Source organism: Brachypodium distachyon, chromosome 1 (assembly GCF_000005505.3).
Source record: "Brachypodium distachyon strain Bd21 chromosome 1, Brachypodium_distachyon_v3.0, whole genome shotgun sequence".
Classification (NCBI taxonomy): domain Eukaryota; kingdom Viridiplantae; phylum Streptophyta; class Magnoliopsida; order Poales; family Poaceae; genus Brachypodium; species Brachypodium distachyon.
In genome coordinates this window covers 63,766,205-63,791,547 of record NC_016131.3, presented here as the reverse complement: position 1 = coordinate 63,791,547, position 25,343 = coordinate 63,766,205, and the positions used below count along the sequence as shown (strand labels likewise).

At 45.9% G+C, this 25,343-nt stretch overlaps 4 protein-coding genes across 4 annotated transcripts; 2 read left to right on the top strand and 2 right to left on the bottom strand.

Annotated features, from left to right (window-relative positions):
* Positions 1-413: 413 nt before the first annotated feature.
* On the bottom strand, positions 414-4,825 carry LOC100823950 (uncharacterized). Its single transcript, NM_001360198.1, has 8 exons — positions 4,410-4,825; positions 3,911-3,978; positions 2,761-2,827; positions 2,380-2,534; positions 2,212-2,282; positions 2,024-2,092; positions 1,560-1,660; positions 414-1,042 (listed from the first exon to the last, which is right to left on the bottom strand). The coding sequence occupies exons 1-8, from the start codon at positions 4,659-4,661 to the stop codon at positions 740-742; spliced, it is 1,086 nt and encodes a 361-aa protein (NP_001347127.1). The 5' UTR covers positions 4,662-4,825; the 3' UTR covers positions 414-739.
* Positions 4,826-11,966: 7,141 nt separating this feature from the next.
* On the top strand, positions 11,967-20,434 carry LOC100829838 (phytochrome B). Its single transcript, XM_003558020.4, has 4 exons — positions 11,967-14,447; positions 14,778-15,585; positions 17,592-17,885; positions 19,827-20,434. Exons 1-4 carry the CDS (start codon positions 12,227-12,229, stop codon positions 20,047-20,049), a joined length of 3,546 nt encoding a protein of 1,181 aa, XP_003558068.1. The 5' UTR covers positions 11,967-12,226; the 3' UTR covers positions 20,050-20,434.
* Positions 20,435-21,305: 871 nt separating this feature from the next.
* On the top strand, positions 21,306-22,984 carry LOC100823648 (glycine-rich cell wall structural protein). The gene has a single exon (XM_024461937.1). It carries the CDS (start codon positions 21,745-21,747, stop codon positions 22,813-22,815), a length of 1,071 nt encoding a protein of 356 aa, XP_024317705.1. The 5' UTR covers positions 21,306-21,744; the 3' UTR covers positions 22,816-22,984.
* Positions 22,985-23,572: 588 nt separating this feature from the next.
* Positions 23,573-25,343, bottom strand: LOC100829530 (probable pectinesterase 67). Its single transcript, XM_003558019.4, has 5 exons — positions 24,887-25,343; positions 24,623-24,785; positions 24,318-24,524; positions 23,977-24,224; positions 23,573-23,887 (listed from the first exon to the last, which is right to left on the bottom strand). Exons 1-5 carry the CDS (start codon positions 25,168-25,170, stop codon positions 23,734-23,736), a joined length of 1,056 nt encoding a protein of 351 aa, XP_003558067.2. The 5' UTR covers positions 25,171-25,343; the 3' UTR covers positions 23,573-23,733.

Below are 25,343 nucleotides of genomic sequence, written 5' to 3'. Positions count from 1 at the left end.
CCAGGCGGTTAGGATTCCTTCTCTTTCTTTTGGGCTCTACTTCAAATATTGGAAACAGATATACTGAAACGAGAGATGAGAGATCCATGTTTGCAGTTCTATTTGTGTCTCTCGATTCCAGGCTGGTTTGTGCCTCTCGATTCCCGCGAGAAACAAAAATATGTGTACGGAGTATAGCATATTAAGCTTCAAAAATGTCGTTTGATATCACACAGAAAAAAAATGCTGGAATTTTAGACATGAAGAATTTCTAACGGGGTGCCACATTTCACAAAAGATCATCCAAATCCTTATACAAATTGCTTTTTTTTTCAGAAGTAGAGAATATCCCTAAGTCCAAACTTCCTAGTTTTCCCTTTGTTCTGAAAAGGGCCTAAACCCAGCATCACAATTGCACCAAATCTAGCCATATTCGAATTTACGACACCCCCAATGGTGCAACAAGTGTATTGGGATTAGATATACATGTAGCGATGTCAGTAGTAACAATATGAACTGCATACAACATCTACAAAAAGTTACCTTGCAAGTTACAATCAAAATCGGTTGTGTGTAGTATGGATTTTCTGTGTCCTACACTAATAATCCCAATAGCAACTCGGGAATCCCTCTTCCTCAAAGTGTATAAGGGTCCTTACAAGCCGTCACTATTGCATACAGATGAACCAGTATCCCGTTGCCTTGCGAATTACAACACTCAAGTGCAACCAAATTCTTCTCCTCAGAAAACTAGATGTCCTCAACTGATGTCCTCAAGTGGCGTAAACTGGATGCTGCTCTTGTTCTTAGAAGCTGAATAGCCCACAAATATAGACACACAAACGGCTACTACTGAAAGGAGCAAGGCAAAGGCAGTTGCAGCATCCCAAGAACGATTAGGAGATGGGCGGTATTGAACAGCGTCAACCGAAGGTTGTATATCCAGAGACAACCAGTTGCAGCTTGCTGAATAATGCTCGGAGTTGCTCCATGGTTTGCCTCCGGTTGGGTACCAGAAAGCTACTGCCATATTACTGGGCTCCCCTATTGTGAACTGTGCATCCTGCATAGCCCAAGAAACATTTCAGTGCCACAGATTTAGTAACAAAAATGTGTTGATGACTTGGAACTTGATGATCTTGAAGCATTCAATTGAGACGCATCAATTCTTGTGTATGTCAGCTTGCAGGTTCAACAGATGTGCTTGAACTTGTATTGCTGACATCTCTGTGCAGTGACGGTGTGACATTGTCCAAGAACCTATAGTATTTTCCGGAAAATTGGCATAGCAAACCTGCTTTAATGGGCTGTGTGTCTTAACTCTTAAGAGCACCATGGCACTAACTGTGTCATAAGGTGCACGTATTATATAAAACAAACCAGACAACTAAGATAACCACCAAACTATATGCAATGTTGCTTACACAAAGTCTTCCTTGCATGACTGGCAAATTTCAGATTTAGTTGACATTTTGTCCATGTTTGTTGACCATGTAACTTCATTTCTGCACATTTCCCTGGGTACGCTGATGTTCATATAGTACTGCGGAAAATAATGGAACAAAATAGTAGATAAGCACCTGCTGAAACTGGTCCATTGTTCTTAGGGGCCTCGAGAACTCGAAGTAATATGTGCCCTTGTCATCTTGTTTTCCATAAGGACTGTCATCATCCACAAAACCTGAAGAAGAGTTCAATGATGGTCAGATGATGAAGTTCTACTTGGTTGAATTTTCCTTTTAATCAAGTTTAACACTCTGTAAGGACCCATAAATTGATTTTGATGACTGGGCAAATGTTCCCAGAGATAACGTTTCATATGCTGGCAGTGGAAACTCATTAAGTAGCATGCAAATTAGCATGGAGAGAACTATGGGCATTAAGAAGATGAGAATACGTCCATCATATGTTATTCACTTATTTGCTTTTACAGAGATATATGTATTTGGCAGCTTCTCCGAACACCATGAGGCATAAATGCAGGATTGGGTATCATGAGATCATGGACAAAATGTGAATCTATCGATGATGTTCAATGGCTTACCTGAATGGAAGGTCAGGGAACTGTGCCACCAAGCCCCATGCCAATCATTTTGAGCATTTGAATTGTTTTCTGAAATGCAAATTGTTACACACAGTTGTCACAGAAGGTTGATGCAAAAAAAAAATCTAATAAAAAATGGAACTGTCAAATTAAGCTGATGGTTTCTCAATTTTAAAAAGCATAAGTACCTTTAGGACCTATACCATCAAGGTAGCGGCAATGGGGATTCCATGCATAGACATCAACAAGATGACCAAATCTACACAAATGAAGTATTTCAACATCAACTTTTCACGTGCTATTATGCATAAGAATAACTATACAACAAACATGAGAGAAAGACATGGCAGGCTTACCTATCAGCTCCAGTTCCAACTGCATTATCCATGTGATTGCCACCATAAAGACGTCCAGGAATAGCATTGCCTACTGAAAAGTGCATAATGTCGACCTCATAACCTCTGCAACTTTTCCTCGTGCAAGAACCAGGCAAATCTTTGCACCCTCCCATCTACAAAAGGCAGAACAGATCCAAGTTTGAGATACATGGTGTAACAATAGATCAGAAACAGTGATATTATTATCCATATATACTCAACAGGCGCTCAGTACACAGTAAAAGAAGTAATAAAGTTAACTACCTGCTGACACAGCAGTACTAAATTTACAAATGTGATAAATAGCTTATAGCACCGTGACTTGAGAGCTGAGAATAATCAGGCAGAAATAAAACTTACATTATAATATGTGGCTTTTTCTCCGACTTGGAACATCAGAGCAACAGAAGGGCACTTTTTATTTTCGCTGCAATGCGTGACAGGCCAATCAAAGCATAAGTTACTTGCTACAGAATATAGCTGAAAAGTAATGGAAGAAGGCTAGCATCCATTACACTGAGACTGGAATTATTTGCTCCAGACATGAGATCACACGGCACTTTCAATTAAATCAAACTACCATCAGGCCTATTATGATCATGGGCCTAGGCCATGTGGCCAACCAGCATGTCCGAGGAAGCAACACGTGTGTCCATTAAGGAAGGCATAGGATAGAGATGGGATGGGTTAGTTTCATAAGGATACCGCTTGTAGTTGCAGCAGGATGTGTGTGTGATGTACATGGTAGATTAGGAAATCTCTTAGGTCTTAGTTATCTTTGGTATGTTTGAGTTTGAATGAGATCCGACTTGTGGATTAAGTTTAAATTATTTGGTATGTCTTGAGTTCGAATGAGATACGACTTGTGGATCAAGTTTGAATTGATAATTAAGATCTAAGACATTTCCTAATCTACCACTCTGCCAGGTTTCTTGTCCATGTACGTACATGCACATCCTGCTGCAACTATTACTAGTTGTATCCATCAGGGATACTACCTGTATCCAAATAGTTAGGAAACTAAATGAGCTCTACCTTATGCCTTCCTTAATGGACAAGCACGGTTATTCCTTGGACATGCCAGCCGGGCACACGGCCCAGGCCCATGACCATAACAGGCCTTGAAGAAGACAAAGGTGATAAGAGAAAATTGTCCTTCCTCCCAAAAAAAAGAAGAAGAGAAAATGTCATGCGGTAGCCAGGACAACTAACTGAGGTTCATGCAAATCTTTCAACCTCCATAACTTACATGGCTACAATTGAAGTAGTAGACCAACTTAAAAACGAATGTGATAATATAAGCTTTGGCAGTTTGATGGTGAGTTCGTGCAGCAAAAACGGCATTGTCCAATGTCTCCAATAAAATCTAAAAGCTCAGAACTAAAAAAAGTAACCATAAAGAGCAGTAGAGCACTACAAGTCTACAACTTCCACTAACTGTATCATGCAGAACAATAGCATATATATGCAGAGTAGAGTAAATTTGTACAACAGAAAAAGTGAAAAGTACCCTTTAGAGTAAGCATAACCCCCATCAATTTTCAGCATGAAGAAAACGTTGACGCCATCATGCACAGCCTGCAGATACAGTCCATTCCAAAAGTTAACCAAAACCACCACTTTCAAGACGAAATGCTTCTTCGTTTGCAAACCCACCACACATCATATTCAGATAGGTGCCTATAAAGCACAATTCAGAAAGCTACTCTCTCCGATCCATAATAAGTGTCTCAGATTTTGTACTAACTTAGTACAAAATTGTACTACTAAATATGAGACACTTATTGTGGATCGGAGTGAGTACCTATAAATGACACTACACATCTTATTGGGACACCAAACGCGCCAAACCCAACTGTATAGCATCGAAGTTCATGTATTCACTGGTCACTCTACTGCAACGACTTACGCAGCTTTATATTCTAGGATCCACTTTGTTTCCCGAGATCCCCGATTTCCCATACGGGGAGCGAGGTATAGAGTTCAGAGGGCGTGACAGGGGAGCGAACCTTGACGGCGACCTTGCCGCCTGGGTAGGCCTTGTCATCGTCGGGGTCGAGCGCCGGCAGCAACGCGAACTCCGATGCCTCCACCGCATCCCAGTCGGCGGGGTGCCCGTCCAGGGTCACCTCCCCGGGGCGGAACTCAGCTAGCACGCGCCCACCGCCGCCGGCGCAGGTAGGAGCCTCGCCGTGGTGCTCGTGCGCGGCTGCGAAGGTGACGAGGGCGGTCGCGGCCACGAAGAACGGTAGTAGGCTCATGATGGGCGGGCCGCGGGGGAGGAACGCGCGGATTGAGTCGGCGAGGTAGAGGCGGGCGCCTACCTCTGTGTGATCAGGACGGCGAGAACCTCGAGGCTGATCTGTTCTGTCTGGCTAGCCCACGCGGCGGCGGCGGCGGCGGCGTGGAGGTGAAGGCGTTCCTTCTCACCGGCTGACCGGCTTAGTTGGGACCGTGGAATTTTGCGTCGCCCGTGAACGTCTGAATTGACGGGGGTGCCCCCCGCAGAGGTGCCTTTGCCGCGCGGCCGCGGAAGAACGGCAGAAAGATGAAAGGATGATTAGGGGATTTCGCGAGATCTGGCCGTTTGACCCATCTGCACAGTTTTCTTCCGAATAAAATAAAATTACACAAAACCACCGGCAACATTTCAAGAAAACCATTTTTTTTAAAAAATTTCAAATCACCACCACTTTCGTGGGTTGTACTCTGCGCACTAATTTGAGACGCGCGATTTGATTGAAAACCTGACATGCAGCCCACCTGTCGGTGCCACCGTGGCGTCATGCTGGACAAGTGGTGCCACTGTGGCCGAACCGAGTAAATTGTGCAGAACCACCACAATGAAGACACTTTGTTGCGAAAACCACCGTTTTGCTAATTTTCGCGCAGAACCATCACGTTCCAGGCAAGTTTCTGCACATAGCATTGATTATGTCGTTTGGAGCGTATAAGCTCATTTCTGAGATCTCGGGCCGCGCCCTCCGCCCCCTTCACCTGTTCGACGAATTGCTCAAGCTACACAGTCGACGTGCTGCTACTTGCTTCCCCAACCAATAACAACACAACATAGAATATCTGGAGCATCCCATCACTTCAAACTCCTACAAAAGACATGCACAAGGTGTTCGACCATATGGTTGGCCGATGATTTTGGCGTCGGTACATGCCGGCGCGAGGGACAGGGAGCACCTAAGGGACGAGGTGGCGCCTTCCATTGATGTCTACCTGCGTGTGTTGTGTCACGGACGAGGTAGAAGACGAGGACGAAGGGGCCAGGCCCTCGCTTAACGGACGGAGCTAACGCTAGGTTGAGTTTGTCAACTCGACATATGGGACCGAGGTGTCAGAAATGAGCTTATACGCCTCAAACGACAGAATCAGTGATATGTGCAAAAACTTGCCTAAAACACGGTGGTTCTGCGAAAATTAGCAAAAATGGTGGTTTCGCAACAAGTGTCTTCAATGTGATGGTTGCGCAATTTACTCGGTTCGGACACGGTGTCACCACTTGTCCAGCGTGTCGCCACGGTAGCACCGACACGTGGGGCCCCTTGTCAGGTTTTCAATCAAAACGCGCTCAAGTCGCAAATTAGTGTGCGGGAGTACAACGGTCCACAAAAGCGGTGGTGATTTGGAAAAAAAAATGTGGTTTTCCTATAATGTTGCCCCAAATGTGGTGGTTTTGAGTAATTTTCTCGAATAAAAATCCATTTCCAGCTGACCGATCTTGAAAGCCTTGTTCAGTTTAGTCACTTGTCTTTAAATACACTGAAATGCCTCTAATTTTTTAAGTGCAATCATAAGATTTCAAAAAATGGATCACATGCCCGGTTTGTGCTATACATATTTTGGTAAATTCACCTATTATGACTACGGTTTGACATTTGACCGCCGGAAGTGGTGGTTAAACCGTTGTTATAATAGACCATGTAAGCAAATATTCCATACTTATTTTTTAGAAAAGTAAGCAAATACTTATGGTAGAAAGAGCGAGAAGTGAAAGCAAACCACTTAAAAAAGCACTCCCTCTCTTTTAAAAACGTATTGCAGAAATTTTAAACATTCATAATAGTATAGCCAATATTGATTATTCACGTCACGTAGAGTACATGGTAAAGTAACATAATAATGGATTATTTTTTAAGCCGACTCTATATGATTTGTTGGTATTAAATTTGATGGTGTATAATGATATCGAGGCTGTCTTGGGTAATAATCGGACTCCTAACGAGGAGTGAGTTTCTCTCTCTCTCCTCCACATCTGCAGTTTTCAAATAAGAACAAACTAATAGTCAGCCTTTGCAGGCATATATAACTTTATTTTATTTTACATAAAACTACAATTCATGCCAATTTACAAGGGGGACTTGTTTTTTAAAATTCTAGACCGGATTTTATCGTACCCTCCCCATCTGGGTTTGCAAGACCATTCTTCAAATTTTAGGAAATCTAAATCACACGACTGTTCTCTCAACCGCATGCATTGATTCTCTTGGTCCCCAACATTAATCGAGTTATGTCTTGATGTTTGTCTTGGTATCAACGTTTTATCTTTGTAAGTGTTTTAAAACATTAATTCAACGTTTACCATCTCACTGCCAAACACTATGATTTAGTTGTAGTACCATTTTTCCATAGGTGTCTTATAAATCCAAATAGAGGAAGTACACACTACCGTGGTAATCAACAACATTTTAAGCCTTAACTTTGTAGAGCTTCCATTGCCTCGATTTGTCTTTGTTGTCTGCCATTGCGAGTCATCGCCGTCATCACTCCTTCGAGCTTGTCCACCCCGGTCGCGCCCACGTTTGGACTCCCCGTGAGCTCCAACTTTTCTGCCCTCCTTTCCCCTCCTGTAAGATCCGGTCGGAAGGATGTGGTCAGAAACCAGAGAGGACATGAGATGAGATCGAGGAAGAAGCTGAAAATGACATGTGGGACAATGATGTCAGTGGATGTAATAAGAGGTGTTAGTGATACCGGTCATGCTCGCTCTTTTACGACCTTCCAAAACATGTCAAATGTTAGATTCAACCAGGATTAATAAGGTTAGGTGCCAATTTCAAGGATTTAGGTGATCAGCTTTGAACTACTAGTTGGCTACTGTAATTTTTAAAATTCGTAATAGCATTTTCTTTGAATTGCTGGTGGCTATCATTTTTTTGTGCGTCGCTGAATCGAGATTCTCGTTCTCTTTTGCTATTGTAAGCCAGCCACAGCCTATTCAAATTTGGTATCACCACTCCGTGTCCCCCGAACGCCACCGCTTCTGGCTCGAACGAGCTTCCCGTTTAACCCTTGGACACTCCCGCTCTCACCTTAACTACATCCGGCTCTAACCCTTAATTTCTACAAGATTTTCTTTTTCTCCGTGTTTTTTTGAAATATCCGGCACCGTGTTTCAAAAAGACATCGAGTGCCGAATAACAAACGCAAAGAAAAAAGAAATGGAGTAACCGGAAAATTCGTGGGACACCTGTTTACCTCTCTGAAAAAAGATGGGTCGGAAAGCATATCCAATCTTGTGACTCTGCCAGCTGCCGGGATAGCCCCAGACTATTCAGATTTGTTTGCGTGAACATGATCAAATGTACTTTTCTGATCAACAGCTGCAGTCTAATATTCAAATCGCTGGGTTGGAAAGCGATCGCGTGATTGAGTCGGCCAAAGATAGAATTGTTCCAAATCTGGTGGTTTGCCGGGAAACAGGTCTACCGCTTGGTTAGACAGACTAAACAATTTTGTTAGACTAGTCTGATCACGTGGGGTCTTCACTTTCATGGCAACCCTGGGAGGCTGGGAAGAGTGCGAGTGTTCGTGAGTGTGAGCCATGCAGCTCTCTTAGGTGGGCCCGATGAACAAAGCTGCTGTAGTAGCTATGGAGTAGGAGTAGACGCCAGTGAGTGGCATGGCATGGCCGTCATCGGGAGGATCAATCGCGTCGCGTATGGCCGCACCCATATGGTATGGGTCCCTCTGTACTTTTTTTTTTGTAAAGAGGTCTCTCTGTAGTACTATGCTCCACGTTGAATTGAGCCCCCTGATTCTCTCGAGGTTGTATTCCATCGCAGCTTGCGTAGGTTTGAGCCCAAGTCTACTTTACCAATACCCTTGTACAGTACTCTTATTAGCTAACCGATATTTTTTCACTATAAAATAATAAGGACACGTCATTAGACGTAGAATACTTAGAGAATACCGCAGAATTTGACGACGGAATTCGGTCGAAGACTACATTCATGGAAGCCTTTTGCTCGGGTGCTATTCCATATGCGTTAAATCGACATAATACAAACACGGCGACAAATCCGTAGAGTACTCCGACAACCTATCGGTGGCTGTGTCTTGATCAAGTAGACTGCTCTTATGTGTCTATGGCTATGGGTTTGTCTTGTCTATTTGGTTGTTTGCGGTGCATTTATATATTAGGTCGGAGTTACAGGTGTTCAACTTCAACGCATAACCTTTTGCTATTACCAAACGGGAGTGCCTATTTCTCGGTCAGTTAACAATCGTAGCCATCAAATCAAAAATTTCTTATCATCAGATATACATTAATTTTACACGAATCTTAATAAATGAATCAAAAAATTGTTATCATCGACTAAGAAATAGTTATTTCTCAGTCATCTAAAAAATAGCAAAAACATTACGAAATCTAATCGTATAGACACATGTTCCTAAAAGAAGCTAATAAGATCAATTTTGGCAAAGAAGGGCAGCAAGCTTCGACGCGAAGCAGGGCGTGCCCAGCGGTGCCCGATTGGCGTGCGCAGGAGGGAATCTCGCAACGGAAGAGAAAGAGATGTCGCTGGAACGGGCCGGGGACCAGCGGAGGCGGCAGTGGCGGTTCGAGGCAGGACGCTGGGATGTGACAGGGAAAGGGAAAGGCACGCGCGCGGCACTCATGCAGACGCACTATTCTCGTACCACGCGCGCCCCTGCGTGTCGCGGCCGGCCGGTGCCGACCAAGCGGTACACGCGCCACATGGGCCGCGGCGCGGCGATTGGCCATGCAGGTTCCGCCGCACGTGGGCGCGCGGCCAACGTCGTTTCACGCCGACTCGGACCGGGGACGGGTGCGCTCGGTGGTTGCTGCTGCTTCGCCCCCGCGGGCGCGCGAGCCCGTCGCCGTCGCCTTTGTCCTGCCTCAGGTCGCCCTTTCTTTTTTCCTGGCCCTCCGTGAGTCCGTGACGAGACGAGATGGTCAGTAACTTGGTGCTCCGCGCGCCCACGTGATAACGAGTGCTATGTCTAGCCAAGGAATGGACCAGCTCGCAGCTCTCTGAAAAGCTGTCTGAGACCTTTACATATTGATGCATTAATAAATAAAGCTACTCACTAAAATTAATAAATAAAGCTACTCACTAAAATCTCGACAAGTATTTAAAAACGAAAAGAATATAAAAATTTAAGAAGAGAAAAACACCACAAGGTGCAAATACAATAAGGTGGTGTAAACATGCTATAAGAGCAAATACAATAAGATGGTTGAACTAAAACCACAACAAGAATTTTAGAGTATAAGAAATATATTTTTGCTTAGTTGGATGAGAAATAAGAGTAGAGAAAAGAGAAATGGACTATTAGTTAAAAGACAGCTGCAGCAAGAGCTCTCATAAACTGTGTGAGACTAGGACGTTGACCAAGTCTTTATAAAATAGTGTAACAGGAGCAAGATTAGCTCTCACGTTAATCTTGCTCTAATGCCAAATACCTTGAGAGCAATGACCCCAGCATGCACCGCCCTGCTGTTGCCCATGACCAGGTCTTAGCCTGGATTGTGTTGAGCAAGCTCGCGATGTCCAGCTGCACATATGCATCTATTGGGGTATGAAGGAGCAACGATTCACGTGACCTTACATAAAAAAGATGAACGGCTTACTGTTTTTTTAGCATATTATGGGGTATCATAAAAGTTCTCTTTTGCATGTGTTTCATGCTTCCTGGCTACCTACTTTTGAGGTAATCGGTGAAAAAGGATTTCAAGTGAATCTTTAATTTTTGCAACTAGTTGCCCTTGCACCTAGATTTACCGAGTTTTCTGTAACGAAAACTAAGTAGCCTTTCCCGTTAACTTGCAAATAGAGTTGGAAAAGTACTCCTACATAGTTTATGTTATATCTCGCGCACTTACAATTTACAATTTTCACCCAAAAATATGACCATGTGTGCAAAAAAGAAAGATCTTCACGGTAGATATTTGTCCGCACTATGCTAGCCACACTTTGTTCAAATGTAGTTAATGTTGGTTTTTAACCGCACTCTTAGCACTTCAACTGTATTTTTTGTCAATAAAAATGCATCAAATACTTTTGCCAACACAAATATATTCAAAACTTTTAAAGTGTCACGAATATAAATTTGACGCACTTTAAAACCAAGTTGACGCATTTTGGAACGGTGACGTAGTATTATTGCGTACACTGCTTCTTTAACGAGTCTCTTTGATGCGAAGTTAATAGTAAACCAAGCATTGGACAGCGAAGAAAACTTGCTTGGACATGCTAATGTTGCTGAGGATATTTGTTCGATCACATTATTTCTCGCTAACAAAAATAGCATCGTCAAACGCAGTATGAAACTCTTTGATAAACTTTGCCCTAAGATTAGACTAGTTCACACAATGTTACAATTGGATTCGTATTGAAAATTATTTTTTAGTTGTATACGGAGTAACTTTTATATACACATATGGTAAAACTTATTTGTTGGATAGTTGGTCAAATTTTAGTATAAAATTCAGTGCTATCTTCTCAGGTTTGACGCTCGTAAAATAGGTGTACATACGTCTGTGCTGTAACATGTGTTTAAGAGAAGAAAAAATCGTGTAGACCTTAGCATATACTCTCTCCTTTTCACAAAGGTTGGCGTATTTGATTTCGTCAAGACAAACCTTTGATCAAGAATTAGTTTGTTAATATATAAGTTATATGATACGAAACCATAATCATTAGTAAGAACTTTTAAAGACGAATCCATTGATATAAATTTCATGTATGAAATACACATATTTATAAAGTTTTCATTGGTCAAAGCCTTGTCTTAATGAAACAAAATACGACAACTTTTGTGAAAAGAAATGAGTAAGTAGTTGTAAAACACAATTATGTTACAGCCCGTTTGGTAACCATCATTTCATTTCATTTGATAGAAATGAAATGAAATTCAATTTTTGATAGGATTTCATTTGGTTCAATTTGAACTCCTTGTTCAAAAATCATGTTTGTCTACCACATGAATTTAGAGAGTAAAAGACAAGTCCAAAGAAATGGTGCCTTTTGTAAAGAAATTGGAGTTAGTTATAGTGCAATTTCATGAAATTTGAGATTGAATTCTTGTGACTAATTCCGTGGCAACCAAACAAATTCATTTCTGAAATTCAAAATGAATTCCTGGATTCTGAGCCCAAACGATGGTGCCAAACGAGTTATTAATGTTGAATAATGTATAAGTGCGACTTTACTGTGTGAAGATAGCATTAGCAGTTTCAAAAAGAGAAAAATAAATAGCAGGCAGCTCCATTCACGTTAGTTCGTCGTCATCTCCAGCGCGAGAGCACGGCACACTCTTTCTATCCCTTACCTTTCGAGCCACCGCATCGTCATCGGTCCAGCAGCGCCTTGCTCAAGTATCCTCACCTCATCCTCTGTAAGTCGAGTCGCTCCCATCTTTTTATCCTTCCACAGTCCCACTCCCAAAGCCCATCAATGTCTCCAATAACAGCTGCTGAGCCGTGAGGCAAGCTACCGGACGAGCTCGAGCGTGCGCAAACGGACACGGCCGCCTAATCCAGACCTGTTTCCCACCCCGCACCTTCGCCATGGCCTCGGGCAGCCGCGCCACGCCCACGCGCTCCCCCTCCTCCGCGCGGCCCGCGGCGTCGCGGCAAGCGGAGCAGCAGCACCACTACACGCAGTCCTCGGGCGGGAGCACGTCCCGCGCCGGAGGGGGAGGGGGTGGAGGAGGAGGAGAAGGAGGAGGAGGGGGAGGCGCGGCCGCGAGCGCCGCAGCAACGGAGTCGGTCTCCAAGGCAGTGGCGCAGTACACCCTGGATGCGGGCCTCCATGCGGTGTTTGAGCAGTCGGGCGCGTCGGGACGCAGCTTCGACTACTCCCAGTCGCTGCTCGCGCCGCCCAGCACCTCCTCCGAGCAGCAGATCGCCGCATACCTCTCTCGCATCCAGCGCGGCGGCCACATCCAGCCCTTTGGCTGCACGCTCGCCGTCGCCGACGACTCCTCCTTCCGCCTCCTCGCCTTCTCCGAGAACGCCGCCGACCTGCTCGACCTATCGCCCCACCACTCCGTCCCGTCGCTCGACTCCTCCGCGGCGCCTCCGCCCGTCTCTCTCGGCGCCGACTCGCGCCTCCTCTTCTCTCCCCCGTCCGGTGTCCTCCTCGAGCGCGCCTTCGCCGCGCGCGAGATCTCGCTGCTCAACCCGCTCTGGATCCACTCCAGGGTCTCATCCAAGCCCTTCTACGCCATCCTCCACCGTATCGACGTCGGCGTTGTCATCGACCTCGAGCCCGCCCGCACTGAGGACCCCGCGCTCTCTATCGCTGGGGCAGTCCAGTCCCAGAAGCTCGCGGTCCGCGCCATCTCCCGCCTCCAGGCGCTCCCTGGCGGGGACGTCAAGCTCCTCTGCGACACGGTCGTCGAGCACGTCCGCGAGCTCACGGGATACGACCGCGTCATGGTGTACAAGTTCCACGACGACGAGCACGGAGAAGTCCTCGCAGAGAGCCGGCGCACTGACCTCGAGCCCTACCTTGGTTTGCATTATCCTGCCACTGATATCCCTCAGGCATCACGTTTCCTGTTCCGGCAGAACCGCGTACGAATGATTGCTGATTGCCACGCTGCTCCGGTGAGGGTCATTCAGGACCCTGCAATGCCACAGCCACTGTGCTTGGTTGGGTCGACGCTGCGTTCCCCACATGGCTGCCATGCACAGTACATGGCTAACATGGGTTCCATTGCATCTCTCGTTATGGCAGTGATCATCAGTAGTGGTGGGGAGGACGAGCACAACATGGGGCGGGGCGCCATCCCGTCGGCCATGAAATTGTGGGGCTTGGTGGTGTGCCACCATACATCTCCACGGTGCATCCCTTTCCCACTGCGGTATGCATGTGAATTTCTCATGCAGGCCTTTGGGCTTCAGCTCAACATGGAGCTGCAGCTTGCGTACCAGCTGTCAGAGAAACACATTCTTAGAACACAGACCTTACTCTGTGACATGCTACTCCGGGATTCACCGACTGGCATTGTCACACAGAGCCCGAGCATAATGGACCTTGTGAAGTGTGATGGTGCTGCGCTGTATTACCATGGGAAGTACTACCCACTAGGTGTTACTCCCACAGAGGTTCAGATTAAGGATATCATCGAGTGGTTGACGGTGTGCCATGGAGACTCGACAGGGCTCAGCACAGATAGCCTGGCTGATGCAGGCTACTCAGGTGCTACTGCATTAGGGGATGCAGTGTGCGGGATGGCAGTAGCTTATATCACGCCAAGTGATTATTTGTTTTGGTTCCGGTCACACACAGCCAAGGAGATAAAATGGGGTGGTGCAAAGCATCATCCAGAGGATAAGGATGATGGACAGCGGATGCACCCACGATCATCTTTCAAGGCATTTCTGGAAGTGGTGAAGAGTAGGAGCTTACCGTGGGAGAATGCTGAGATGGACGCAATACATTCCTTGCAGCTCATATTGCGTGACTCCTTTAGAGATGCACGAGAGGGCACTAGTAACTCAAAAGCCATTGTCGATGGTCAGGTTCAGCTTGGGGAACTAGAACTGCGGGGCATAGATGAGCTCAGCTCAGTTGCAAGGGAGATGGTTCGGTTGATCGAGACGGCTACAGTACCCATCTTTGCAGTTGATACTGATGGATGTATAAATGGGTGGAATGCAAAGGTTGCTGAGCTGACTGGCCTCACAGTTGAGGAGGCAATGGGAAAATCATTGGTAACAGATCTTATCTTCAAGGAATCTGAGGAAATAGTTGAGAAGCTACTCTCGCAAGCTTTAAGAGGTAACCCTTACTACTAGTGCTGTTAACATGGTTTCTCTTGCCTTGTTTTTCTGTTCTGCATGAATCATCTACACAATATTTCTTACCAGGTAATTTCATGCATTTCACATCGAAGTGAGCTAGTATATAAGTATGCTCAAAAGTGAAAGTATATCAAATTTGTTTAGTAGGTGCATCAAAGGTGGGAGTAGTTACTATGGAGTAAATTGGATTTTCCATGCTGTTTATAGTATTGTAGATTACCTGGTCACACACAATGAACTTACATTATTATTAAGGGGAAATGGTGGAATTGGGTAGTCATGATTTACGAACTTGTTTCTCATGCAGGTGAGGAAGACAAAAATGTAGAGATAAAGTTGAAGACATTTGGGCCAGAGCAATCTAAAGGGGCAATTTTTGTTATTGTCAATGCCTGCTCTAGTAGGGATTACACTAAAAATATTGTCGGCGTCTGTTTCGTCGGCCAAGATATTACGGGGCAAAAGGTGGTCATGGATAAATTCGTCAACATACAAGGGGATTACAAAGCTATTGTACACAACCCCAATCCTCTAATACCGCCAATATTTGCTTCAGATGAGAATATTTGTTGCTCTGAATGGAACACGGCAATGGAAAAACTCACAGGATGGTCGAGAGGAGAAGTTATTGGTAAGCTCCTGGTTGGAGAGGTATTTGGAAACTGTTGCCGACTTAAGGGCCCAGATGCATTGACAAAGTTCATGATTGCCCTTCACAACGCTATAGGAGGACAGGATTCTGAGAAGCTCCCCTTTTCCTTTTTCGACAAAAATGGTAAATATGTACAGGCCTTATTGACGGCAAACACAAGGAGCAAAATGGATGGTGAGGCCATAGGCGCCTTTTGCTTCTTGCAGATTGCGAGTCCTGAACTACAGCAAGCCTTCGAGATTCAGAGACAACAAGAAAAGAAGTGTTATGCCAGGATGAAGGAACTGGCTTACATTTGCCAGGAGATAAAGAACCCTCTCAGTGGTATCCGATTTACAAACTCTCTGTTAGAGATGACTGATTTAAAGGATGACCAGAGGCAGTTTCTTGAAACTAGTACTGCTTGTGAGAAGCAGATGTCCAAGATTGTAAAGGATGCTAGCCTCCAACGTATTGAGGATGGGTCGGTATTCTGATCTTAACCCTTTTTAACTTCACCTGTGCATAATAATATCTGCGAGCGTGATCCTTTTCTTTCCTAACTTGTGCCTGGACAAGGAATAATTTGAATATCAGCTGGGGCTAATTTTGTTTGTTTATCAGAGAAGTCTGGTCAACTGTCTTTGCATTTCTCTAAATTGTAATTTCTTTTGTGCATAGGAACCCTTCATGACATTTACTCCCTCCGTTCCATAATTCTTGTCTCAAATTTGCCCCAAAGTGGATGTATCTATTCCTAAAATCCGTCTAGATACATGTAATATTTCGACAAGAATTATGGAACGGAGGGAGTACATTATTACAATCCTTGCCTCCTTGGTATCCATCTGGTGAATTTGCTTGCCTAACACAACATTTCAAAATATTACTACTTAAACTTATCAAACATCACACAATAAAATGTTGCATAGAGCAATGCTGATGAGGAGATGAATCGAGATCAAGACTAGTTATATCAATCTAGGTGCGATGTGTGTGTCAGTGAACCAGGTGAGTAGGTGACAGATAACAGTCCCATGATATCCTGCTTCCGCTATTCCAGATTATTATACTTCATAGTTTGCTGAGGGGTTATAACCCTTTTACCAGCTCACTGCATGTTGGATGAAACAAATTTCTGGCTAGCTGGGTATGGCATACCTTGTCTGATATTTTCTGGTGGTTGACAAAATAACCACCAGTGACTCAGTTGGGAGTATGGGACCAATCTTATTGCCGAAAGAAGGGGGGCCAAGCTAACTGGTGGTCTGTACTTTCCTGGTAGAACTAGACAAACATTGTGTTCTGGTTTTGTAAAGAATAGTAAGAATTAAGCCTTCACGCGGTTGCTGTACAGTTTTTCTTTGTCTGTTGATTTGATTAGCCTAGCTCTTATTTTCCTTTGTTGTTTGCTTTGTCTGGGCGGGCGAGTTGTATGGGTTGCATCATCTTGATGTCTTCTAACGCAAGCAACACACATTTGAGTCCATGTTTGAGAAAAAAATTAAGCCTTCACGTCGTAGAACAATTGGGAAATCTGTAAGTGTAAGCAAATAATGTTTGTAAATGGGTGTTGCTTAGGGCACAAAGACATAACTCTTATACCTAAAAGGCCTATCTTTCAGATGAAAAGAGTAGCGTGTATTAAGATATTTTGCATGTCATCGTTAGCGTTGTTGTTATTGCCTGGATTCTCAATATTGCTACTTCAAATACCATGGCCCTAGAAAACCTCAAAGCAAACTTCACAACTCACATAACTCCAAATAGTACTAGAAGTACGTGCTATCCTAGTCATTCCATGGTAGTATCCTAGTAGATCCTCAAAGAACTGTGCTTACCGCAGTGGTCCATGAGATCCTTGCTGCTCATGTTGTAGGTCTAGTTGAGATTTCTTGTGAGATGGGAGTGTTGAAGTTTGATTAGGTTGCCGGTCCCTCTACAGCTTAAGCTTTTGGAGAAACTGGCTGGTGCTTGAATGAAGTCAATACAAAGGAGGTTACTCTGAAAATGTCATTGCATCCAGTCTTGTTTAATAAACTTGGCAATCATGTTTGCATATGTTGCACTTCAGCTGATTGTTTGAAATTTCAGAGATGCTTCTGGTTGCCTTGCACAATTGGTTAATCGTCTCAGCTCTTATTATGGACGATGAATGTGCACCACTTTTACCCAAAGGAAGTACCAGACTTGTCGCAAGCAAAATATTCCCATATCATGTCGCATGCAAAATATTTCCATATCATGCTGCGAAGTTCAAATATAAACTAATCTGAATACCATTTTGTATATTAAGTCACAGTTTTGTGTAGTCTTTTATTTACTTTGTGCAATTTCATTATATATTCACTGGTGTATGGCTAGAGCCTAGAAGCACTATCTCATTTTCGCCATGATCCAAGACATTTTACCCCTTCATCGTTAAGTCTGACCATATTTTAGCATTGGTTCACCAGAAGTTTATTAGTTAACTTTTTGCTTATTTTACAGCTCTTTGGTGCTTGAGAAAGGTGAATTTTCACTTGGAAATGTCATGAATGCTGTTGTCAGCCAAGTTATGATATTGCTGAGAGAAAGAGATTTGCAACTTATTCGAGATATCCCTGATGAAATCAAAGAAGCCTCGGCATATGGTGACCAATATAGAATCCAGCAAGTTTTGTCTGATTTTTTGCTAAGCATGGTGCGGTTTGCTCCAACTGAAAATGGCTGGGTTGAGATACAAGTCAGACCAAACGTAAAACAAAATTCAGATGGAACAGAAACAATGCTCTTCCTCTTCAGGTTAGTTGCTTTCCTGCCTCTTGATAAGCATACCAGAAGATGATATTTTGTTTCTTAAAGGGATAACTTTACTTGAATTTGACTAAGAACAAGACAACAGTTACTTAAAATTTAGATCGGTTACTTTTGTGGCATAGTTTTACCTTTAACCACAGATACTAGGAAAGTCGGAATAAAATCTTATGCCTTATTGCTGTTGTTTTGTGTTATAATTTTATTACAGTATATGCCATGACATGAATGTGCTAGTCGTCTGTAGTGCAACATTGTTTCTATTTTCTTATCAAAACATAAAAGTCAAATGGTGTTCCCAAATAAAACAACAGTAACGAACACATATTTGACATATTTTTCCTATAGAGAAAGAAGGTCACATGTGAGGAAAGAGATGAGACGTTGTAGGCCTAAGTGTGGCTATTAGCCACCAGGGACATAAAATATAAGAGCACTGTTGGGTTTTCCCAAGGATGAATCACATGAAGACGCACTCGCACACGACAACCACAGGATTATGGCCAAAGGCACCTGTCGTGCCTTGTCTTTTTATTTCTTCTCAATCTCAAAACTCTCACACGACCTGATACAAAGTAGCTGCCCTACAGGCGTATATATACACATCCAAGACCTAGCCCGTATCCTAGTTAGACTCCAAACCGAGTAGTACTCAACTACAACTTGATTAGCTTCCTAAGGGACACACTAAGAAACTAATTCCTATCGGACTCAAACACGTACACAGACTCAAGATTAATTCTAACAAGCACAATAATGTAGGAAAATAATTTAGCTTTTCAGTGAGATGTATATGATTTTTAGCCAGCATGCACGCCAAATTCACATATCCAGAAAGTTAAAAAAAATAATTATGGCGGCAATTAATTTTTACTTGATGCTAAATCGGTGATGCGACAGATCTAGTGTTGAATGCTAAAGTGGAATCAACCATATGCTGAATGAGATAATAGTTATGAGGGTAAGGGTGATTTGAAGTTTTAAACAGTTTGATTGCGTAAGGAACCAACTTCAGGTTTTATCCCTCGGATTAGATAGATGGGAGGATCAGAATACTCTTTTTGACTTTGATCGCTTTGGGTTGACGCTCTGATTCTCTAGGACCATATCACCACGAACAGCCCTTTGTTGTGATCACTCTGGGTCGAAGTCACATCTTTAGACTTGTATGGGTCAAATTCCTGTCTGACAGCATTCCATCAAGGCCTAATTAAACAACAGCCAGTTGTTTCTTGTTTGTCCCTTAGTAACTGTCGTTGAAGTTCAATATATAGTGCTCATATTTTTCAATTCTCCTGGCCTAGTAAGCACCTTTGTTATATGTATACACAGATTTGCTATTTCTTAGGCGACCGATACATTTTTATTTCTAATACCAAATTGCACATTATGAGACCAAATTGTGTGTAAATTTAGGTGTACAAATGTGCAACTGTCCAGCTGCAACATTTGAAAATGAGTAATTACCCAATTTCCGTTGGACAGGAAATAGCAAATCTTTGGATCTTCCTGCGCATTTGAAAATGAGTAATCAACCTAGACACGTGGATTTCTCAGTCGACATAGAAATAGATACTTCCATACACATGCACAGATTGTAGTTTACTGGTTTTATCAGCACCGCGGTGGACTTGGGGTCTTTTAGCTCAAACTGTGATAGCTCAAACTATGAGAAGGATCAAAGGATTATCTTCCGTAAATCATGTTGCTACAGAAGTCGAAATTTGTCGCAATACTGTCATAACAAAATATTATGCATTCTACTTGCTTATTTGGGAAGCGTTCTTCTGAAGGATGGTTATAATGGCGTCACATATGAATGAGTGAATGATGCTTGGAAGTTCAATTACCGTTGTGTTTGTACCGATTGTCAAGTTGGAGTCGCTCCTACTGACCTTGATCACCTGTCATCTATGTGTGTTAATCCAGATTTGCCTGTCCTGGTGAGGGCCTCCCCCCTGACATTGTCCAAGATATGTTCAGCAACTCCCGCTGGACAACCCAAGAAGGCATTGGACTAAGTGTGTGCAGGAAGATCCTCAAATTGATGGGCGGTGAGGTCCAGTACATCAGGGAGTCAGAGCGGAGTTTCTTCCTCATTGTGCTCGAGCTGCCCCAGCCTCTGCAAGCGGAAAGTAGGGAGAGGAGCTGATATGGCAAGCTCAAAGCTGACCTCGCCTAACTGTTCGGTCAGTCAGGTGACCTGAGATCCCCAGATAGAAGGAGAAGCCCGCGGAACCAATATCACTTGGAAGAAGAAAGTCGGGAGCTGCAAATGTAATTCCCGCCGGCCACTCCTGGTAACTCTGGTGTTGTCCGATTAGAGTTTTACGGCGCCGAGTAATGAACATCAACACTGACGGTAACCTAGCTCGTAGCATAGGCCATGACCACTTGGATAATACATACCATGTTCTTACTTGCTATGAATATATACATTGTATATCATGCATAAGGAGAGCTGTGCAGCTCCCATGATTGTATTCTAATACATATTTTGTCCTCCCGATCCCTTGCCATGAATCTGTTTCTATTTACGCCTCCCAGGCATATGGAACAATCTGCATGCATCCAGCACCTAGCCGCATGTGGGAAGATTAAAAATGATGCGTGTGCATGCAAGGCAAATGGTGCACACCGTCGTGCAACCTTTTCTCCTTGTGCACTGCAGCACATGCATGCTTGCCTGCTAGCTCCTGTTGTTAGTTAGACATCGTAAGATCAACTTGTTGCATGCCTTGTCGCCGTGGTCGTCTGTTCATACCATTGATGTTGGCAGCGTGCTTCGATCGACCACTATCAATGCTCGGTCGGCACGTCGTCGATCGATGAATCGATCGATTCTCATGCAGAGTCTAGACAGAGAGATGATGAACAGGCCCGGTGCATATCCATCAGCAAATGCCTTAGCTGTAGCCTGTTTAGCTGTTTTCCCGTAACTTTGTACTTTCTAGTGTACTACTGTACTGAATTACTGATATATACTCGGAAAGCTCCAGACTGATTAATTGAACAGTCGTGCATGAACAAACTCTTCTTTGAACTTGTGCATGACCAAACTGGACTTTCCTGCGCGCGCAAAATTGGTCGATACCTGACGAGAAAAGGCTTGAACGAACGGGGTATGTTGTGAACCGTGGGCCGTGGCTGCTAAAGTGTCAACGGTCAGCCATAGTAAACTCCCAGCTGCTACCTAAGCTGGCCAGCTAGCTCGCCCAGCTACCCCACAGCTTAAGAGACAGCTTAACTAATATAGGTAGAAGACCTTTTAATTTGTCTTTCACTTAATCTCAGTTCGTCCTTAACAACATGAACGCCTAGCTACTGTGGAATGGATAGGTATCCACATGCATCCATGATCTATATTCTACTCATACCCAACAAGGTAACATGCATCTGCCGCGCGCGCGCCTGGCGCAATTTTAGTTGAGCAGCAAGCCGAGCGCGTGAACATAAATGCACCGGCGCCTGTGCTTAGCTTCCTCGCCAACCCAAATCAACGGGCACTACCACGGCGCTGCCTGACTGCCTCACGCTGCTACAGGACTCCTCCTATCTTCACCAAAAGTCGTCGCGCGATGGACCCCGTACTTCGACTCTGGCTGCTCAATCCCCCGGCCTCGCCTCTCCTCTCCTCTCCTCTCCTCGCTGCTAGGTTGTCATGCATCCTTCCCCCAACCACCTAAATTAACTCCACGAGCGCTCACAGATTTTCGCTCCAACCATTGTCCAGCCCGCTTGATCGGGTTCAGTTCAGTTGCTATATAAGCAAGGCACCGTCCTTCGCTTCAAGCATCACAAAAGCAACACCACAACTTAATCCAGTGAGTTGTTCAGCTAGCTTCTCATGGGGAGGGTGGCGAGGTGTGTGCGGTTCTCCATGCTTGCAGCATTAGCCGTTGCACTTGTTCTTGGAGTGGTCTCCGAGGCAAGGCTCTTGGAGAAGCAGAACTTAGGCGGTGGAGGAGGCTTTGGAGGTGGCGGTGGCTTTGGTGGTGGAGGTGGGCTTGGTCATGGTGGAGGTCTTGGCGGTGGGTTTGGAGGCGGTAAAGGAGGTGGTCTAGGTGGAGGCGGTGGTCTTGGTGGAGGTGGAGGATTTGGTGGTGGTGCGGGTGGTGGTCTTGGTGGAGGGCTTGGCCATGGTGGTGGTCTCGGTGGAGGCCTCGGTGGTGGCGGTGGGGCCGGTAGTGGCCTTGGTGGAGGACTTGGGCATGGCGGCGGTCTCGGTGGAGGCCTCGGAAGTGGTGGCGGTCTAGGCGGTGGAGCCGGGGGTGGTCTTGGTGGTGGAGCTGGAGGTGGTCTAGGTGGTGGTGCAGGTGGAGGAGGCGGACTCGGAGGAGGTGGGGGCCTAGGCGGTGGCGCGGGAGGTGGACTCGGTGGTGGTGCCGGAGGAGGCGGTGGCCTAGGCGGTGGTGCCGGAGGTGGTCTCGGTGGTGGTGCAGGTGGAGGTGGTGGACTCGGCGGTGGTGCCGGGGGAGGAGGCGGACTCGGGGGTGGTGCCGGAGGAGGCGGTGGTGCCGGAGGTGGTCTCGGTGGTGGTGCCGGAGGAGGAGGCGGACTCGGGGGTGGTGCCGGAGGAGGAGGTGGTTTCGGGGGTGGTGCGGGTGGAGGTGGTGGACTTGGGGGTGGCGCTGGAGGAGGTGGTGGCCTAGGTGGTGGTGTGGGTGGAGGAGGTGGACTCGGCGGTGGCGGTGGTGCCGGAGGCGGATTTGGTGGTGGCGCTGGAGGTGGTGGTGGACTAGGCGGTGGTGGTGGCAAAGGTGGTGGTCTTGGCGGAGGGTTCGGTGTCGGGGGAGGATCCGGAGGCGGTGCGGGTGGCGGCTTTGGTGGGGGCGCCGGTGCAGGTGGTGGTGGCGGCTTGGGCGGCGGAGGTGGTGGAGGCTTTGGAGGTGGTGGTGGCATCGGTGGAGGCCACTAATGATCATGCATGAATGGGTTGTCCCGTTTACATGGTATATGCATGAATGGAGTACATAAAGAACATATATGATCGATTAAGCTTGAGGAAATATAATTTTGTGTTTGCAAATCCTTATTCATCATCTTCATAAAGGAATAAAGTAATTGAGTTTTTATGTATGCAATCATATTGAATTATCTGTCAATTTCATTAGCTATTTTAGGGCCATATATCTTTTGTTCAATTGATGTGAGTTTTTGAAGAGACTATAATTAGTATAGCAGTAAATAGATTGCTATACTTGTTGCTTGTGTGTAGCCTCTACTTTGTTGGACCCTGTTGACAATCTTTATTCATCTGTATCGTTGTATCAAGCCAATACAACGGTATTGGTGTTTAGACAGCTCGTTTGTACAACAAGATGCACATGATCATACTTGGTTGGGCGCGGCAGATTATGAGCTATTGATTTCTCACCCATCTGTGCATTGTGATCGTGAACTTTGTTGGATTTAGAAGACTATGAGTTATGGATTTCTTCCTAGCTATTTTTTGTTTCCAAAATATTGAAACACTTGAAAGTCGTGTCGGCCACCCATGACCCATCCATGCCTGATGCAATCTGTAGACGTTGCACACAAATTATGATGGCGCTATATAACCCCACAAGTCAATTAATTCGGTTTTGCAACGTCCCCAAAAAAACCCATAATACCTGCCAAATGACCCAATTCTAACAGCCAGTAATTAACACGCACAAGTTGGAGAGTTCGGATTGAAGAATTAAGGATTAATTCGTTAATTAAATCTGTCACTGTCCTAAGGAGTATTACAAGAAAACCATCCTTCATCCTCAATTAGCTTTTAGACATCACGGAACGCACAATTACAACCACGAGTAGCGAGCAAGTGTACAAGGTTGGGTCGATCGATCAGTTAGTAGAACGCCGGGAGCCAGTCCTTGCCGTCGATGAAGTCGACGGTGAGGAACTTGGCGGCATCCGCCTGGGTGAGCTGCCGCGACCACGGCACACGCTGCGACGCGTCGGCGCCCGGCCCCGTGCAGTTGAACTCCCCGAGCGTCACATGCCTGCAGCAACGAATGAACACATACCGTCTCAGAATTATGTTTTGCATCAGTCAAATGAGTCAAGGTCTCATTAGCACCGGCTAGCTTACTCGGTGCTGCCTGAGTAGCCGTAGTTGGTCCAGCCTGCCGGGTTGATTGTTTTGGAGAGGTAGGTGTTGACGAAGACGACGCGGGAGTAGGCCTCGTTGGCGCGGCCCAGGTACACCTCCCCGACGCCGTACACCTTGCCCTTCAGGAACACGAAGCCGCCGCTGTCCTGCTCCACCTTGCGGTCCTGCGCCGTGATGGACCCCAGGATCGGCGTCCGACGGTCGGGCTTCACAAAGATCTCCGTCGTCTGCACAGCATTTGAGATGACCATGTCACGTTTATGCATGTGTGCGGAGCAGCTGGTGAGATGTTACTCTAGAAGAGTGCGTGCGGTGCTTGCCTGGAATATGGACTGGGCGCCGCCGAAGATGAAGTCGATGTTGCCCTGGATGTAGCAGCTCTCGTAGTAGTGGCGGCCGGTGTGGTCGTAGAGGGTGTGGTGGGGGCTGTAGAAGGCGCAGTGGTAGAAGGCCACCTTGTCGCCGCTCACCATGGCTGCCACCGTGCGGATCTCCGGGTTGTTGGGCAGCCCCGCGCGGGCCGCATTCTGCGGTTGCATGTCGTATAAAAAACCAAAGCAGATAAAACCGGGGCCGCTGATTCAGGTTGGGAGAAAAACAAGACGAATAAGAGGAGCACACGTACCCTGAAGCTGAGGCCAAAGACGACGACGTTGTCCGCGTGCACGGCGAACGTGGCGGACTCGGCGTTGTGCGGGGAGGCGGACTCGTAGGAGACGGACGTCCGCCCCTTGCCGTTGCCCCTCACGAAGATGAACGGCTTCGTCTCCGGGATCACAACTTTCTCCCTGCACGAATGCAATGCATTGCAAGCAAGCGCGATCATCAATCAACGAGCCAACAAATCAAGCAACCAACGCACCACGCTTGCACATATGTACGCACGCACGTGTAGATGCCGGAGCGGAGGTGGACGATGATCCACTCGTAGTTGCCGACGGGCACGGCGTCGATGGCGGACTGGATGGTCTTGAACTCGTCGTTGGGGCCGACGATGAGCGTGCGCTTGGCGTTGAGCTTGGTGGTGAGGAGGGGCCCGTTGACGATGTCGGCGCTCTTCCCGGACGTCTTGCCGTGCGCGTCGCAGAAGAGCGGCGACGACAGAACCGCCGACGCAGCAGCGAGGATGCAGGGGAGGAGGAGGGTAGGCCGGGCCATGGGTACGTCGTGCATGCCAGTGCTGCAAAGAATAGCTAGCTAAACTCCCTATTGCAATGCAGGCGGGAGAGGAGGGCTCTTAACAGGGTGCTCTGTTTCTGGCCGTTCGCTGCCGGTGGGCAGGGGAAGGCTAGGAGGGAAAATCGGGGGCCAGTTTTGAAGCTACACAGCTCTGGTTACAACTGAAA